Source organism: Primulina tabacum, chromosome 7 (assembly GCF_025594145.1).
Source record: "Primulina tabacum isolate GXHZ01 chromosome 7, ASM2559414v2, whole genome shotgun sequence".
NCBI lineage: Eukaryota > Viridiplantae > Streptophyta > Magnoliopsida > Lamiales > Gesneriaceae > Primulina > Primulina tabacum.
In genome coordinates this window covers 40,328,368-40,345,023 of record NC_134556.1, presented here as the reverse complement: position 1 = coordinate 40,345,023, position 16,656 = coordinate 40,328,368, and the positions used below count along the sequence as shown (strand labels likewise).

The window sequence follows — 16,656 nt, the reverse complement described above, 5'->3', positions numbered from 1 at the left end:
ACCGAATTAACCGAATTATTATATATATTAATTTAAATTGTATATGGGCATTAAAAATGATTAGAAGGAAAAGAAAGCTAATTCATTCAATGATTTTATTTTCAATATTTTTATTTGTTATTGATATTTTTTGTTTAATGTTTCTTGTTATTTATAAGTTCTCCATTGTTTTTTTTTTATTTTATTAAAAGTTGCATTTTTTTAAAAAATATCGGTTATTTCGGTCGGTAATCGAAATAACCGAGTTGAAAATCGGTTCGGTTAATTCGGTTTCTATGAATTTTTCGATCGATTCGGTTATTCGAAAATAAAATCGGTTAAATTGGTTATAGGTCTATTCGGTTCCGATTGCACACCCCTAGTCAGGACATCAATATTGGAGAATTTTATGAGACCCAACACTTCCTCAAAAAATGTGACATCCACCCGTTGTAAATATATATTATATTAATATATTCATTCTCTCACGTTTATTTTAATATTATCATAGATCACATTATCCATTTATATATCTTTATTCTTATTTCATATTAAATAACTACATTTTCAAATTTATAAACATCATTTAAATTAATATTATTTAAAATAAATTATAATATTATTTGAAAATTTTTAATTACTTTAAATTATTTCGGCCTTATTAAAATATATTAAAAAATTAAAATAATTTTTTTGGTAAAATAGCCGTTTAGAAAATGAAAAATTGCAACTTGGATTTTAATAAATTTATTACAAATATTTTTTTAAAAGAAATGGGGTGGTGGGGCTCAATTGTGTGTGTAACACACTCACAATGTTGATTTTAACACCACACTACTGCTCAAACAACACCAATGTGGATGCTCTTAGTCTATAATACCTTAACATATATTAATGAATTGTTACTCACAGCCTGTTTTCAGTACAAAAGTTTCGAGCACAAGCACTTCCGAGTGTCAACTGTAAATCGAAAAGTTACTCAGTTACAAAATATAGGTTGGGCTTACTGCCGTGTTTTATCTAGTTGGGGACGTCCCTCCACCATTCTTAAGCTTTGCAGGTGCGATTTTGGCAGGGGTTGATCGCTCAGACTGAGAAAATTGAATCAAGATTTGCATGAGACCCGTCACAATTGCCAAGCTGATTGCTGAAAAGGTAACCCCTTTCCAAGAAGAGAAAAGTGAGAACCACTGGCAAACTTTCAAGGTCCCCAAGATAAGCAAAATGGCCCAAGAACAGACAACCTGTTATTAAAAGAAAAGATTCACAGTTGTCCGAAATGGAGATGCATTAAGATACAAAGGAGACTACTGAGGATTTTACCAACAGGGACTTCACAGGGCGACCAGTGTTTTGCAATTGTTCACCAAAGGAACCCTCCGCCATGTATGTGTCCAGTAACTTGTCCTGCTTAGACAGAAGCTGATCATAAAGGGGTCGTGTCCGAAAATAGGTAAATATTCAGTATGATTTGGCCAAATTTTTATTAGCAAGGCCAAGCCATGTAAGAAGAAAAGTATGATTCAAGGATCCATGAGCTGGTACACCTTGGCTACGAAAATGTCCCTACACCACTGAGCAACGGCATCATCTGTATCGGGTAAATCCATCATTGGCTCTCTCTTGAGGTGGACATGCACCTAACAGATGGCAAAATATCAACACGACTTACAAGCAAAAGTGAGCAAACACAAGTACAATGGTTTGCTACTTTATCATCTGACCTAGCTTGTACTATAGGCTTATACAGGGAAATCTAGTGCACCACTAGATGCAGTATGACGCCACTCCAAATATTTCAAAACTGCATATGTTGCCATAACATTACCACATATGACAATATTTTTTGAGAATTAAGATTCTGCAGGCTCACCACGGAAGATTGCCCTTTGAAGAGTCTTAGCATGGTTGGCGCAGGAGAAGTTTTGGGAATTGCAACAGTGACGTTATAAATAGCAGGAACAAATGATCTCATATGACTTACTGCTGTAACAAAACCCTGAAACGAATCCAAATTAAGCCAAAAGCAAGTATATTGGATAACTTACACAGCATCAAACAATAATGTTTCAATACAGTAGAAAAAGGTTAAAATTGTTTCAAACTTTCAGTGAATAATGGTAATTCTGATTCATATAACTGCACAAGCAAAGCTCCAGAAAGCAAGTACAAAGGGCTAGTTTATTTGAACAAAAGGCAACCCCTGTCAAGGAATATTTTTAGGGGAAAAAAACATAACTTTACAAGAACGATATTCTGAAAGCAGCAATCATCATGTTCCATCAACAATGAGAAAAGACATTAAATCACTGTTTTAACATGAAGCCGTTTGCTTGCTGGATTTGCTCATACTAAGATTTGTTAGAGATACATTCCTGAGAACGACAATCAGGTAGCTCAAATGATTTTTTCAATAGGGATTAAACTAGTCAAATTGAAAACCATATTCAAATCAAACATGGACAGCTATGAATAATTCATCTTGGAGTAGGTTGTAACCTTAGTGCGAGGAATCAAAACATTTCTCGGAACAGGCAACCCAGTTGAGGATGCATATTCTTGTGCGGCTAAAAGTTTTGCCTGGGTGAAGCGAGTACCCTCAACAAATAGTGCCAGCCAAAATGGCCTAGGGAAATCCCTTAGCCTTTGAAGTCCTGACTGCAAGAGATTTCAGCAAGATCATTTTAGGATCCAGGACTGTCAAGCCAAGAACACTAAAGAAAATGATATACAGGTAAAATAAACACGAGAAAATGAGGCAAGGGCAACTCATGGTAAAAAGAGTTATCCCTTGACCATACCTTTAAGGTGCTTTCATCCTTCGCCCAGCTTCTTTCAAGAAAGAAATACTCAGAAAACCACATGGACCATCCTATCACCTGCACAGAGTGAGAAATCAGGGCATCCATTCAATATAAGGAGTGTAAATGAGTTAATATCGAGTTGAGCATGTGAAGGGTTCTACTCTCTACCTCGAGCTTGAGCTCAAAATCAAGCAGCTTGAGCTCGAAATAGCTAGCTCACAAGTTTTGTTTCAACATATTTGTTAGCTCAGATCACGAGATTTTGAGTTTTGAGTGGCTAAAAATTAAGCTCGAAATCAATAGAAGCCTCAAACTCGAGCACAAAAAACTCAAGCTTGATTGAGTTTGTATGGAACAGGCTCGACATGTTCATGAGCAAACTCAGCTCGACTTACAAATCTAGTTCAATCATCAATGTATATGGTCATATTTTCCAGCAAAAAAGGAATTAGAAACACAAGAAGTGCATGACATAGAAACAAGAGTTTAACAGAGAAAACAACATAATATGTTTATGACTTCTGTTTGATGGATCTAACTGTTGAGAGGATCGGGAATCAGTTCCTAACAAGAATATTTGTGCAGCATTCATTATAAAACTCCATTAAAAAATCACACCCCATCTTTTCTCTACTCACGTAAAAACAAGGTCTGGCTAGAATTATGGCCTGCCGCCTGCCTAAGTCTTGGGAAACAAGCTGTTCCACTATTGAGCTGATTGGTTTGTCCACGCCATATCATCACTTACCAATAATTCAAACTGGCATAAAATTTTGTAAAAATAGTTCGACGATGAATTCAGTACCATCCACAACTTATCTCAACTCTTATAACGCCATCTCATGAAAAAAACACAGATGATTGTCGTATACGGCTAACTTATTAGCATCCATCAACCTCAACTTTTCTCTACTGCGTAACTTGAAATCTAATACGTAACAACTAAATCATAGAAAAATAAATTTGCAGTTAGAGCAAAGGAAGCTTCAATACCATAAGAAAAAAGGTCAGCACTAGCTACTTACTGGGAGGAGCTTTGAAGATTTCTTCATAACAGCTAATGTGCTACCCAGGCAACCTGATCGCTGTCATACAAGAGAATTGCATTAGTGAATATATGTTAATAAACTCACCGAGAACCAACACGCAGATGACAAACCTGAGCCAAAACCCATCCAACAAGCCAATCAATGTCACTTTTGTGATTGGACATGACAAGTGCGTGCTCTTTACCTATACAAGTAACCGGAAAAGTCAAATAAATGCAAATTCAGCAAGGGTAAATTTTCAAGGCACAGGGATGCAAATCAATATCTATAAACAACTTTTTTGCAGACTTACCCATCAATTTGAAGGTTTCAGAATCAGTGTACAGTTCAATCTGCAGCACAGAACCATTGCAACATGAGAGATTCAAATAAATCAGATAATGACAAATTCAAAACCATGGTTCGATTATCAGCATTTTCTTAAATGTCGAGAGTTTAGCTCATATTGTACTCCATCATCTTAAAATAGTTAATGCAATAATCAGCATAAAATTGCAAAATGTCAACTTGAATATTGTACTCCATAAGATGCAGGAAATATGTCGCATGAAAGTTCCAAGCAGCAAAGTGAACTTTGGTTTATCGTACTTTAAGATACCATTTGGTGTTATGGATGAGATGAGTGAGAGATGAATACAAGTGTGATAAAAACATGATAAGATATGTATGAGTAATATATAGAGATGAATAATATGTTGTTTTGTATGCTTTTAACTTTGAAGCATTGCCGTGTTTACTACTATATCATGTATTAAATACCCTTTCCAATTGTACACAATTACCTAATCTTATAAAATGTTATTTCTTATGAATATCACAATTCTTTGGAGAATGAGGAAAAAAATTTAACCCATATGAAATCATTCAGTTGGAGGTAATTTTTCCCCCTAAATAAAGTTCTTGTTTAACATATCAAATTAAAATGCATTTATATACGAATTTAAAGACAATTTGGTACATGTATAATTTACATGTAAGAAAAATCTTTAATGAACAATCTTTAAAAATAATTAAAACAAAACATTACTTTGCACGATGACACAATTTTTAGAATAAAATATGAATAATTTTCAAAATAAAAACGAGTATAGTCGTAATATTTCACCAATATCATGTGCTCATCACATGGGTTGTGAGTGATGTCTCGTCCAACCCACATGTAGTAACATCACGGGACATGAGATGAAATTGGGTTAACTAAACAATAGACAAACATGAGATGAATAAAAAATTATGGCTCATCTCACTTTCATCTAGTGTACCAAACGGTACCAAAAGGTTTCAGAATCAGTGTACAATTCAATCTGCAGCCACAGAATTACTGCAACATAAGAGACAGATGATTCAGATGAAGAATGACAAATTCAAAACCATGGTTTAACCATTGGCTTATTTTCTTAAATGCTGCCACGAGATTCAGCTCACATTGTACTCCGTCATCTTAAACCAGATAACATATGAATCGGCATAAAATTGCAAAGAAATCTGCTTTGGTCCTAAAAAGGAATCATGTCATCTTAAAGTTCTACACAGCAAAGAAAATTTGATTCGTTATATTTCTCCAACAATTGTTAAATATCGTAAATCATGGGGTTTCAATTCACTTTATTTCATTGGTACTTCAATTCACTTTATTGCATTGGTACTTGTTTGGGGAAATAAAGTTACCCTTGCATAAGGTTACAATAATCCTCCACTGAAATTTTTTAGTCCTTAACCCCAAATAGGCCAAGTCAAATAGACAAATATTTGATTTACGGCAAATAGACCAGAAATTAGGAACTTAATCCCAGCTGCATACACAGATGTTTCAGAAACATAAGAAGTCATGGAAATAATTGCACCGGCAGCATCCTGTGATGATCTCCAAGAGTCCCAATAACCAATACAAATTTTTAGACTCAAATTTAATGTGACATTTTAAGAAATCACCTTAACACCAGCCCACCAATCGACCAGCCACACTAATTCAAGCCACAAAAGCTCAGCCACCTCTCTGTTTATCCTCCTATACATGTTCTTTGACAGCGGCCGTACTAACACATAACATATTGCCTGAAAATTTCCCAAAACTCAAGTCATGCTTTTCTTCAAACTTAAAAAAAAATGAACTCTTAAAGAAAAATGACCAAGAACCAATAGCTTGACATTAAGGAAAAAAAACCCTTCTTGCGTTTTGAGGTGAAATTCGATGAAACCGATAACACTATCAGAATTAGCCAGTAAAATTATCCCGAAAATTCAAACCTGAATCAAATTGACGACTAGGCCAGAAATGAAAAAGAGAACGCCCAAAGGCACAATAACAGCTGCGGCAGCAATCGCCATAGCCCCCGTCACAAGCGACAACGTATAAATTCAGATTACGATTCTTCTATCTCAAGGAATAAAATAGAAATAAATCGAAGCAAATTATACAAGAGAAATTTTCTGGGGAAACGTGTTGCAGCAATTTCAAGATTTCGCCCACTTCGACACCCGGAGATCAAATTATGATACTAACTTCACATAAAAATATATTTACTGAATAATTTAGGAGCACACAATGGCGTAATCTAGTAGCAGTACTGCAACGCGAACGGGATGCATTTCTTTCGAATGTAGAGAGAGAGTGATTCTGGTGGAGTAAAGAAGGAAACAATGGCTAAATGTTATGGCTTCGCTGAGTTGTACCGTACAAGTCACGTGAAGCGTGAGATGGAGGACAAGATAACGTCGTGTCACGCGCCTATTGGCAAAACATTTCATTTAAGGAAAAAATAAAATAATACAGTGTGGGAAGTAAAAGTGGGTAAAGAATACAACTGATTGTGTTTCCACTAAAATATTTCTCCCATTTTAATAATTCGAGAACTTAAATTAAGTCTTATTATTGTGGTTTTTAAGGAATATAATATTTCTATTTTTCGCGGAAATTATAACCGAGGTACCAATTGTTTTTTGCTTTTTAGGAAAATATAATTTTAAAAAGTCTAATAATAAATAAATACGCATAAAATTCATGCAGGACGTTCTCATGTATCAATTTTGTGAGACGAATAATATTTTTAAAAATATTAATTTTTACTTGAATTATGAATGAGATTGACTAGTCTTAATAAAAAAAATTACTAGAAAATATATTTATAGTGTTGTATTGATTGGGCAATTAATAAAGGCAATAAAAGTCGTCTAGGTAGCGGAGCATGCGAAGTGGAAAAGGTTACGAAATCATATTAATTATTGCCGATAAAACAGTTACATGGTGGTAGGTGGTCCATCAACTTTGTTTTATGAGTAAGTTTGTTGACGATCTCACGAATCTTTATATATGAGATGAGTTAATCCTATCGATATTCACAATAAAACTTAGTATAAAAATTAATATTTTTCATGGATGACCCAAATAAAACATCCGTTTCACAAATACGACACCGTCTCACACAAGGTTTTGTTTTGTTTTATGGAGAAATAGGCCGCAAAGAGTGATACGATTTCTCAATATGTCGCTTTTTGTTCAACTAACTGGATCCATAATTTCAAATCCACGATTTATTAAAATCCATTGCTTTATATGCATCTCAGATTCAAATCTTTCTGTTAAGTGTAAACCTATGCTTATCTGAATCTAACATCTCTAGTTTTATAGCTTGCCCGTGAATTTCATTGGCTCAAAAATTATAAACTCGTTTACTGATATATATATATATACACCAACGGCAAGAAGTTAAAAAATAAAAATAAAAAAAAAAACAAAAAAAAACATTGCTCTCAGTTTCTCCATTCTTGGAAAATTTTGCCTTCTCCCACTTGTTCTGAACACAAACTTGAGAAGATAAACATGCAAGGAGTTGCTGGCACGTTTTCCTGACATCCAGGGAAGGATCTGTCGAGGATAGGTTTTGAAGCAACACTCGTGCTTCCAGTAGGCCTTCGGATACACGTTCAACTACCTCTTCTTCACTTGCCATCAAGCACACAAGCAACTTAACGCCAGCCGTTTTCTCCTGTTAACAATGAAAGACTACAAATTAAAATGAATCATCTGGTTATTTTAACAGATGGAACATGATGGACTTCAGAAACATTCTAAGCGCTACACATAAATTGAAAAATAACCAGAAAACCGTTGCACAAACTACAGCGGAGCAAAAAATTAATATACCTTGTGTATATTAAAGACTTCGTATGATATGCCACTGAGAAGAGAACCTGGACACATGCAGCCCTAATATCTGGCTCCACCATTACCTGGTAAAAACAAAAAAGGACAATCACCGTCCCTAAATAGTAAGCTATATCAGATTCTTCCAAGTATAAGAAGTTAACATATCCATATAGCAAGAATAACACGTGGAAGAATTTTTTTTACAAAAGGCTTCTTTCAAGTTGCTGATGTCTTCTGGCAGGCACTTATATGGACATTAGCCATACATAGGCGAAATGAGAGGTGGATTGTACCCTCAGATTTCCAGTCACCTCCATCCAATTCGCAAGATAACTTCTTCTTGTCGTCAGTCGATTGAGTGATCACGTGCAAAAGAGGAGGGCCTATATGAGCAGAATCACCAGCAATTTTGTGAAATGAAGGCCCTTTGGGGATGTCATTATGAATACATACACAAATTTAAAGCTATACAAAGCAGAATGCTCTTTACTTGCCTCAAAAGATGGATTCCCCATGGTTGAAAGCTCTGGAGATTGTGGATCTTGTAGTTCAGAGCACAACATCAATGCCAAACAATCTATGCATCCATGTTGCGCTTTTGAAACTGAAGCCATACTGGTGTCATCAGATGTCAAAATTTGGGAGAGAGGCAGTAGCATAGTTGATTGATTACTTACTTTCATCCTTGCCTACTGATGGCCAACATATATAGAATATGTTGTATGGATTTCCTCATTCTAAATAAATCAGGGTGTCCACATGCTTTGCAACCTCTCACCTAATCCAGCAAGCTTGTGAATTGAAAAACAAGTGTATACAAAGATTGTATCAGCACACCAAACAAATGTTGTTGAGAAATTTACCGTAAGAGCTGTACAGAAGGAAAACAAGCAAACTTTGATACTCAACACATCCGTTGCATAAGCAGCATATTCCAACTTCGAGGACGAGACAGGAATCAGAATCTGTGAAAGCAAAAAAACAGGGAAACCTAATTGACTGACACAACTTGACAAAAGAAGACACGAAAAAAATAAAAACACCTGACGTAACATCAAATTAATAGTCAGGAAGACTTCTGTGCGCATCTACTAGCAATATCCTTCTCCCACTCTATTACAAAGTTTTGATGCATCTTTAAAAACTTCAAAAAATCATCCATCCTATTATAGCTTTCAAGAAAGGTGGTTAGGTACTAGTGAACATTTTCCAAACAGAAATGTACTTGTAGGATTCTCCTATGTTCACATCAGCACTACAGTACCTAATTTTGAGATCACTCCGGTGCTCCTGCGGTCTCTCTCGTTGGCAATCCAGGGTGTTTTCCGGGGGTTTAAAGACACAAAAATCCCTTCATCTGCAACCAGTAAGCAGATTTTGTGCGTAAAATTCTCTTGTTCTTCCTATTCTTCTTGTCATTCATCTTCTATTCCATCGTCTCTATAACTCTATCAGGGTTAAGAGAAAAAAATTCTAACATGGTTCAGAAAAGAAGGAACAATATTTGCACATTTTCTAAAACCAAAAAAATTAGGTAATATTGACTTGCAACATTCTATCTAGTGATAGGAGATGTGGCAAATATCGTTTTGGATCCAATATTTGTCTTCTTATTCAAAATGGGCGTCAGCGGTGCAGCCATCTCCCATGTCATTTCCCAGTAAGTTTTTTGTGGGTATTTTCTTTTATTTCTTTGGAGCTGGTTCTAGTTTAACACTTGATTCTATAGGTAGTTAATTTCCATGATGCTTTTGTGGGGATTAATAGAAAAGGTCCATCTCCTATCTCTAACAATCAAAGATCTGCAACTCTCGAGGTTTTCCAGAATGGTACATAATTTTTGACATCGAAGTATGATTATTAATTATAATTGTCGAAACTTAGAGATTGACAGTTGTGGAAAATTTTGTTCCCGAACAACTTTCTTGCGAACATAATCCTTCTCATGTGTGAATCTTTGAACCAGGATCTCTGCTGTTGTTTCGAGTGATAGCGGTGACTTTCTGTCCGAGGTGTTGACCCAACAGATCAACTCCTTAGCTTTTGTTATTGATGGAATAAATTATGGAGCATCTGATTTTGCTTATTCTGCTAATTACTCCATGGCAAGTCTGTTGCTCCTTTAACTTTTCTTTGCCATTTGATTTCACAGGCTAGTTCTGTGAATGAGCAACCTGAGCGGGATATACCTCTACTGAATGGAGTTGCTTGAGCTAAAGCTTGAAAATATAAGCCAGATTGAGCTCGGTAGAAGTTTGAAACAAGAATTATATGAGTGCTACCTCAAGCCTGAGTTAGTTGCGCTCGAGTTCGAGTTCGAGTTCGAGCTCGAAATCAAGCTCAATCGAACTAACATAATCCTTATACTGGGGGCGCAGATGCCCTTTCAATATTAAGGTAGCAACTCAGAATATCCTCCAAATTTGATCATTATTTTTCCTTCATTTCCTACACAGATTTCTGTAGCAGCGGTGAGTGTCCTCTGCCTGTTCATGCTGTCCTCAAGCCAAGGATACGTCGGTGTATGGTTGGCGTTATCTATCTTCACGAGTTTGTGAGCGCTGGCTGGATTATTACGGTAAACTCTCAATATATTTTCAAATATCAAAGAAATCAAAAGGCTCTTGATAATTTAGAAGCATTGTGAAGATCAGCCATCAGACTGAAATTGCTCAACATTTTGTGTACTTGATGTGCAGGATTGGAACAAGAACAGGGCCATGGAGCTTTCTTTCCAGTTTTGATCAATCCGTTGATTCCTTTTTGATCTTCTGTTATACAGTAGTATCTGTACTTTTAAATCTTTGCCTGTATTAGTACATTATTTATGCAAAATGGGTTGTATAAAGTACCAATTTTTTAGGAGAAAATCAATATCCGAATGCTATATCATCCTGTTTTCGTCGTGTCTTGAGAACACATGTTTACGAAGAAACAATAAAGACCAGAATATTGGCATGTGATACGTGTATGCGAAATTTTTTGTGTTTAGCAATTTAGAGATTATATAAAGATTAAAAACTATATTGATTATTTTTTCCATATAATTTATTGTCTCATAAAAATAAAATTTAAACATTTGATTGGGTGGATGGAATCCATGATGAGATTTCTTAATCAAATTAATTGTAATCCATATAATTTTAGTGATCTGTTAGAAGGGTATGTTTTTAAAATTATTAATTTGAATTTATTTCTGTAAAAACTTCAGAGGATTTCAAATAATCAACGAGTTTATTCTTTCTTTAAACATATTTCGAATTTAAAATCATCAACCGAGGAAAAATAGGAAATGCGCAGTGTATTTCAAATTTGAACGAACAAATGTTGTGGGCAAAATCCTGAATCTAAAATCCCTTGCCCTTATTTCTACAATTTTTGAAGTGTCAAATAAAGATGAAAATAGTTCTTGCAAGGGAGGAACATGTAGTGAACGGAGACGTTATGAGAAAATAACATAATAGGACCAATTAGCAATTATATATACTCACCTAATAATATAGCAAAAGATAATTCATCCACCATATCAAAACTGATTCAGAAATCTTGTAGAGCCAGAATAAAAACAGTAGAAAATCACTTGGCCATTAGCGATCAAGAATCAAGCATTAAAGAATAAAAATTTGAGATTTCAGGAGGCTGAAAAAGGAATAACAGTTATATTCATGTAAATACATTGGAGTCTTCATCAAGTATGTTCTCCAATTATACTCCAGTTCCTACGAGTATATCATGCATCCTTTGTACAAGATTGGCCACGATCTGATGGTGTGATTCTTAGTGGGTCACCAAAGAAACTCAAATAGTTGTGTAAAATTGACTAAGTATGGTTCTTGTTGAAATAACAAGGGGCAAGGACCGTAGCACTCAGAAATCATCGTCTAAGGGGACCCTGCATATTCCAACCATCTCAGTGTTCCCATGCATGGAAACATCAACCTCAAGAAATGAATCGTATCGGTAAAAACTTGTGTTTCTTCAAAGATTCATTAACTTATGCTTCTTCCAGCTCACAGCCAATAAAATCCAGAATTTTACAAGCTGGTGACCAGATGAAAATAATATCATGCTCACTTGACAAAAACACATACGCAAAGTGTTCTTGTTTACTGCGCCATTAACTGATCAAGCTGCATTTGTTCAAGCCATGCACCTAAAACAGACTGGTCGACTTGCTCGGTCTTGGCACTAAAATTTGCACGATCGCCAGAGGATGAAGCAGAACCTGCAACATTAACAATTCCGGATGCAGATTTATCTTGCTTATCCTGCGGAGATTCTTTGACAAGTAAATGAACCCATGATAAATCCGGCTCCTCCCCATTGTTGAGGGTCTCAAATGATGATGATCTCTTTAGTCTACCCAATTCAGTGGCTGTGACAGCCCATCCTGGTATACCATTAGGTGAACCCCAAGAGTCGTCCAGAGAGGAAACTGCAGCTGCGGCCTCGGAGCCAATATCTCGTGAACTGAGACTCCTAAACTGTTGATGTTGCTTCTCAAGCTGAGCTAGCATTGACGCTCGGGAATTCATCGGAGATATGTGATCCACATTGCAGGGCGACATTCTCCCCGGAGATGGAACCCCAAAAGGGGACTGGAGCATAGAGTGATCGATATTTCTAGGTGAAAAATGTGTCTTGATTGGAGATAGCATGTTTTGTTGCTGCTGCTGGAATTGGTAAAAAATGGAAGACTTGTGCGTAGGAGAGAAAACAGCTGAAGCCAAGGCTTGATCAGAATATCTTGGAGAAGAGCTCTCTGCAGAAAAAATTTCCTCCAGATTCGATGGAGTTAGAGTCTTTGAACGAGCAGAAGGATTCAACATATTGGTATTGGCACTTGGTTGTGATTGAATGGATAGCTCGTCCAAGGGCTGACTCTGATGTACATCAATATCAGCAAATAAACTCGAGTTTTCCGGAGGGACATCTCTAGCATTTGACGATGAGCGCAATCGACTGGACTGGAGGTTGCTTCCTGGCAAAAGCAAGGCCGGGACATTTTGTTGGGGTGGCCAACCCGTACTTGTAATTCCATTGGTTGACGGAGACAAGGGCGGAGAGAACGGAGAAGGAGACATCACAGGGTGTGAAGAAGGTGAACCAGGTAAAAAGTTCATCGCCGCAGCAAAATCGAATGTATTAGAAGCAGAGGTGATTGAGCGAGGAGATGGTACAGTAGAACCAGTAGAGGCATATAAAGGTCGAAGTTCAACTTGGGTGTGGGCAAAGAAACAAACTCTTCTATTGCAACTTGTACCATCTTTGCAAAGCCGAGTCCTGTATTGAGCAGGGTGAAGCCAGCACTCAAAAACCCCATGAGCATATTCACACATGTCCCCTCTTCGACAAGCCCCTTTACGAAAATCTGGGCACATCACACAGCTATAGTGAAACTTCCTCGGATCCCTCCTCCGGGCATTTTCACCGGGGTGAACAAATGGGCATTCAGTCCAGTCATGGGAGTAGGCACGAGAACAGGGTCGGACCTTAAATGAAAACATTCTAAACTCATCCGTAGAATAGATGCTGTTCTTGATGTCAGGTAAAGATGGATCAAAAGGGTATTCTTTCTTCTCTGGAACAGATGACACATATACATCATTGAAATTCAGTTCATCCGGTATCATATCTGGAGAACGTGGAGATCCATTTCCAGGAGAGACTGACAGTGGCGGAGAATTCGAGTTAGAAGTGCCTCTTGACACTCCCAAATCACCCTCATCAAATGAAGCATCAACAGCCAGTAACATTTGAAGGGAAAATTTATTGTCTGGACACTTCGGAGAAACAACAGTAATATCAAGAGGGAATTTACCATTAGCATTTATTAGATTGGGATTCGCACCTGCCGCCAAGAGTAGTTTAACAATGTTAACTGCATTCATAGATCCACCAGATGCAGCACAATGTAGAGCAGTATCCTTATCAACACCACAACATCGATTGACATCGACTTCAGGTGAAGAGAGAATCACTTTCAGAACATCAATGCTGCCATAAGTGGCAGCAACCATTAAGGGAGTTCTATGATGCAGAACCATTTGATTCGAGTCTTTTCGTCGTCCATACCACAGTCCAACCTCATCAATACTAGATGGTTCACACTCAACAACCCTTTCAAATCCTTCTACGTCATTATTGGCAGCAAGCTCAAGCAAATTAGCAGAAGAATCGTCGGTTTTAATGGTCGAAAGATTAAAACCGATCGAAAGATTAACACTCATGATTACAGCTCTGCTATCTTGATCACTTCCAACCTCTATATAATGGTACAATTTGCACATGCTTTCATCACGTGAATCCGACTGGTTGTAAGAAACAAAACAAAAACATCTGACATCATTGTAATGAAGGAAAGCTTAAAAATAGCTGAATATGCAACAAGTAGATGACAATAATTGATCAAGACACACAAAAGAGGATTAGTAGGTGAAAATGTTGATAAATTTCCAAAAAAAACTATGACCTAGAAAAGGAAAGGCACGCATGGTGTGCTACATAAAAGACGTGTTGTATACCTATAAAAAGAAAAGTTGCATTTATTATGATGTATGAGGATTGAGGAATAATCAGAATGAAACCAAGTGCTGTAAAAAGCTCTCATTTTTCAGTAAAATTGCAAAGAACGTCAATATCAAATTAATTTTTTTGCGTATGGCATATTTTTCTCCAGTATTAGTAGCGTGGTGTATGTATTGAAGTTACGATAATCAGCGCAACAGAAAAGGTAAAAAAGAGAATTAAAATATACGCCTCCCTTCAGTTTTATTCCCCAAAAGATTAATGAGAGTCATCATACATGAATGAAAGAAAGTAACATCAAAAAGAAATAGTAATAACATTTTTTATTGGAATTTTTTTCTAACAGCTGAAAAATTGTGCAGACTACTTTAAAACACTAAAATTGATAGCAGACACCAAAAATTAGCCCAAAAAAAAAATTCAGCAGGAAAAAACCACCAAAACAAAGATTTCCGGTTCTTTCCCTTAAATGACCACGAACCCCCTCCGGCCCAACACACACGCACACAGCAAAAAGACAGCCATTCAGTAAAATTCGATGAACCTTTGTGATGCATGCTGACAACCTCAAAAACAAAGATCCAATTCTAGAAAATCTACGCAAACCCAGAACAATTAACTCAAATATCAACCACAACAAATATCAGAATACACCTATCGAGTATCAATACAAACCACTTACTCGAGTATGTTTGTAGACATCAGCAAGCTTTTTGTTATGGTTGTGTATAGGTTACTCGAGTATAAGAAGGATTAAAAAATTGGTATTCCTCACCAGTTAACAATCAAACGAGCAAGAATTAAATGAGCCGCCATCATCAGCAGCAAAAAGTTTCAATCTTGAATATTTAAATCCATTCCCATCACCGTGAAGGTGGAGCTTCAATCTATATATCCGTAGATCTACAGAGACGGAGTAAATTGAAAAACATGAGAAAGTTGTGACAACAAGAAAAAAGTCATCCCCCCTCCAGCCGCTGTTCCCTTCGCCATTTCCTATGCTATGTTTCTTGTTGACATCCTCTCTAACGCATGTCGACCACTCTCTCCTCTTTACATTTTCGTTTTTATTTTTTCTCGGTGCGACCGGTGGGGCAGGTGAAAGGACTCGAAGAAAATAAACGGAAGAAAGATGGAAGCAACCGGGGAAACCGGTGACCGCTTTGACAGCGTCAGGTTTCAGGACTAGGAGACTAAACTGGAATGAAATGAGGTTTGGGTTCCGCCTATCAGAGCAGCGGACTTCAGGTAGAAGTCAAATTTGGTTAAACAATGGGTCAAAATCCAAAAGAAAAATAAAGAGTTGCGCCAATGAAATTCGGGGTTTTTTTTGTAATAATTTAAAAATAAAAAAATATTTATGTTGAAAAATAATATTTAAAATGTGTGTATTGAATATTTGAATGTTGAATATTTGAATGGTGAAAATAAGAGTTGTAAATATTGAAAATTAGTGTGTGATGATATAGATAATGATGAATTTATTTTTGGATTATTTGTAAAGATTTTCTATAAATAGATCTCTCATTTGTGAAGAAAATTACAATTGAGTAGAGAGAAAAATATTATAAAGTGTAGTTTGGTAAATTTTAAGAGTGTGAGATTTTTACTTTTTACCATAAATTTTTACTTTTTCATAACACGTTATCAGCACGAAGATCTAAAAGTCCTCCATACTTTTCCAAGCTCCAAACAGAAGAAAAAGGTAACAAAAATAATAATATTTATTTTACTGTTATTTATTTATTGTGTATATATTTAATATATAATATAATGTTATTATATAATAAAAATTAGAAATAATAAAAATAAATTTTTCAAAAACTTGTTATAAATCCTGGGAGGATGTTAAGACGACATCCCACACTCCCGGTAAGGAATACGACAAGTATAAAAGCCTATAAGGTTTTTAAACAAAATAACTTATGAGACCTCATTATAATAATATGATATGATATACATAATTATTTAAACATGACTACTATTATATACATCATATTATTACCATAAAATTGTACAAATACATAGGGGTGAGAAAAAATACCGAAATATCGAAAAACCTATCGAAAAAATACCGAACTTACCGAAAAAATCGGTATACCGAAAATTTCGGTACGGTATCATTTCGGTACGGTATCGGTACAGAATA

General features: G+C 36.1%; 2 protein-coding genes and 1 pseudogene across 4 annotated transcripts; 1 reads left to right on the top strand and 2 right to left on the bottom strand.

Moving 5' to 3' along the window:
* Positions 1-796: 796 nt before the first annotated feature.
* LOC142552079 (1-acyl-sn-glycerol-3-phosphate acyltransferase 2-like) lies at positions 797-6,491 on the bottom strand. 2 transcript variants are annotated; one of them, XM_075661691.1, is made up of 11 exons: positions 6,080-6,491; positions 5,765-5,887; positions 4,125-4,164; positions 3,943-4,016; positions 3,809-3,868; positions 2,781-2,858; positions 2,479-2,637; positions 1,853-1,978; positions 1,527-1,619; positions 1,303-1,386; positions 797-1,223 (listed from the first exon to the last, which is right to left on the bottom strand). In XM_075661691.1, exons 1-11 carry the CDS (start codon positions 6,158-6,160, stop codon positions 996-998), a joined length of 1,146 nt encoding a protein of 381 aa, XP_075517806.1. In that variant the 5' UTR covers positions 6,161-6,491; the 3' UTR covers positions 797-995. The 2 variants fall into 2 exon arrangements, with proteins under 2 accessions (XP_075517806.1, XP_075517807.1); XM_075661692.1 differs by lacking the exon at positions 6,080-6,491 and adding an exon at positions 5,080-5,153.
* Positions 6,492-8,492: 2,001 nt separating this feature from the next.
* Positions 8,493-10,878, top strand: LOC142550796 (protein DETOXIFICATION 42-like; annotated as a pseudogene).
* A 688-nt stretch (positions 10,879-11,566) lies between these two features.
* LOC142552076 (zinc finger CCCH domain-containing protein 30-like) lies at positions 11,567-15,587 on the bottom strand. 2 transcript variants are annotated; one of them, XM_075661680.1, is made up of 2 exons: positions 15,190-15,587; positions 11,567-14,290 (listed from the first exon to the last, which is right to left on the bottom strand). In XM_075661680.1, exon 2 carries the CDS (start codon positions 14,267-14,269, stop codon positions 12,086-12,088), a length of 2,184 nt encoding a protein of 727 aa, XP_075517795.1. In that variant the 5' UTR covers positions 14,270-14,290; positions 15,190-15,587; the 3' UTR covers positions 11,567-12,085. The 2 variants fall into 2 exon arrangements, with proteins under 2 accessions (XP_075517795.1, XP_075517794.1); XM_075661679.1 differs by having other exon boundaries at positions 15,283-15,585.
* Positions 15,588-16,656: the final 1,069 nt, after the last annotated feature.

Excerpts from the sequence above, each read along its gene's own strand:
- LOC142552076 (XM_075661680.1), bottom strand. The coding sequence starts at position 14,269 with ATGTGCAAATTGTACCATTATATAGAGGTTGGAAGTGATCAAGATAGC.
- LOC142552079 (XM_075661691.1), bottom strand. The coding sequence starts at position 6,160 with ATGGCGATTGCTGCCGCAGCTGTTATTGTGCCTTTGGGCGTTCTCTTT. Across the intron at positions 3,869-3,942 it reads TTGGATGGGTTTTGGCTCAG|CGATCAGGTTGCCTGGGTAG; the intron begins GTTTGTCATCTG and ends CTTGTATGACAG. Across the intron at positions 1,979-2,478 it reads TTTTGATTCCTCGCACTAAG|GGTTTTGTTACAGCAGTAAG; the intron begins GTTACAACCTAC and ends GATTCGTTTCAG.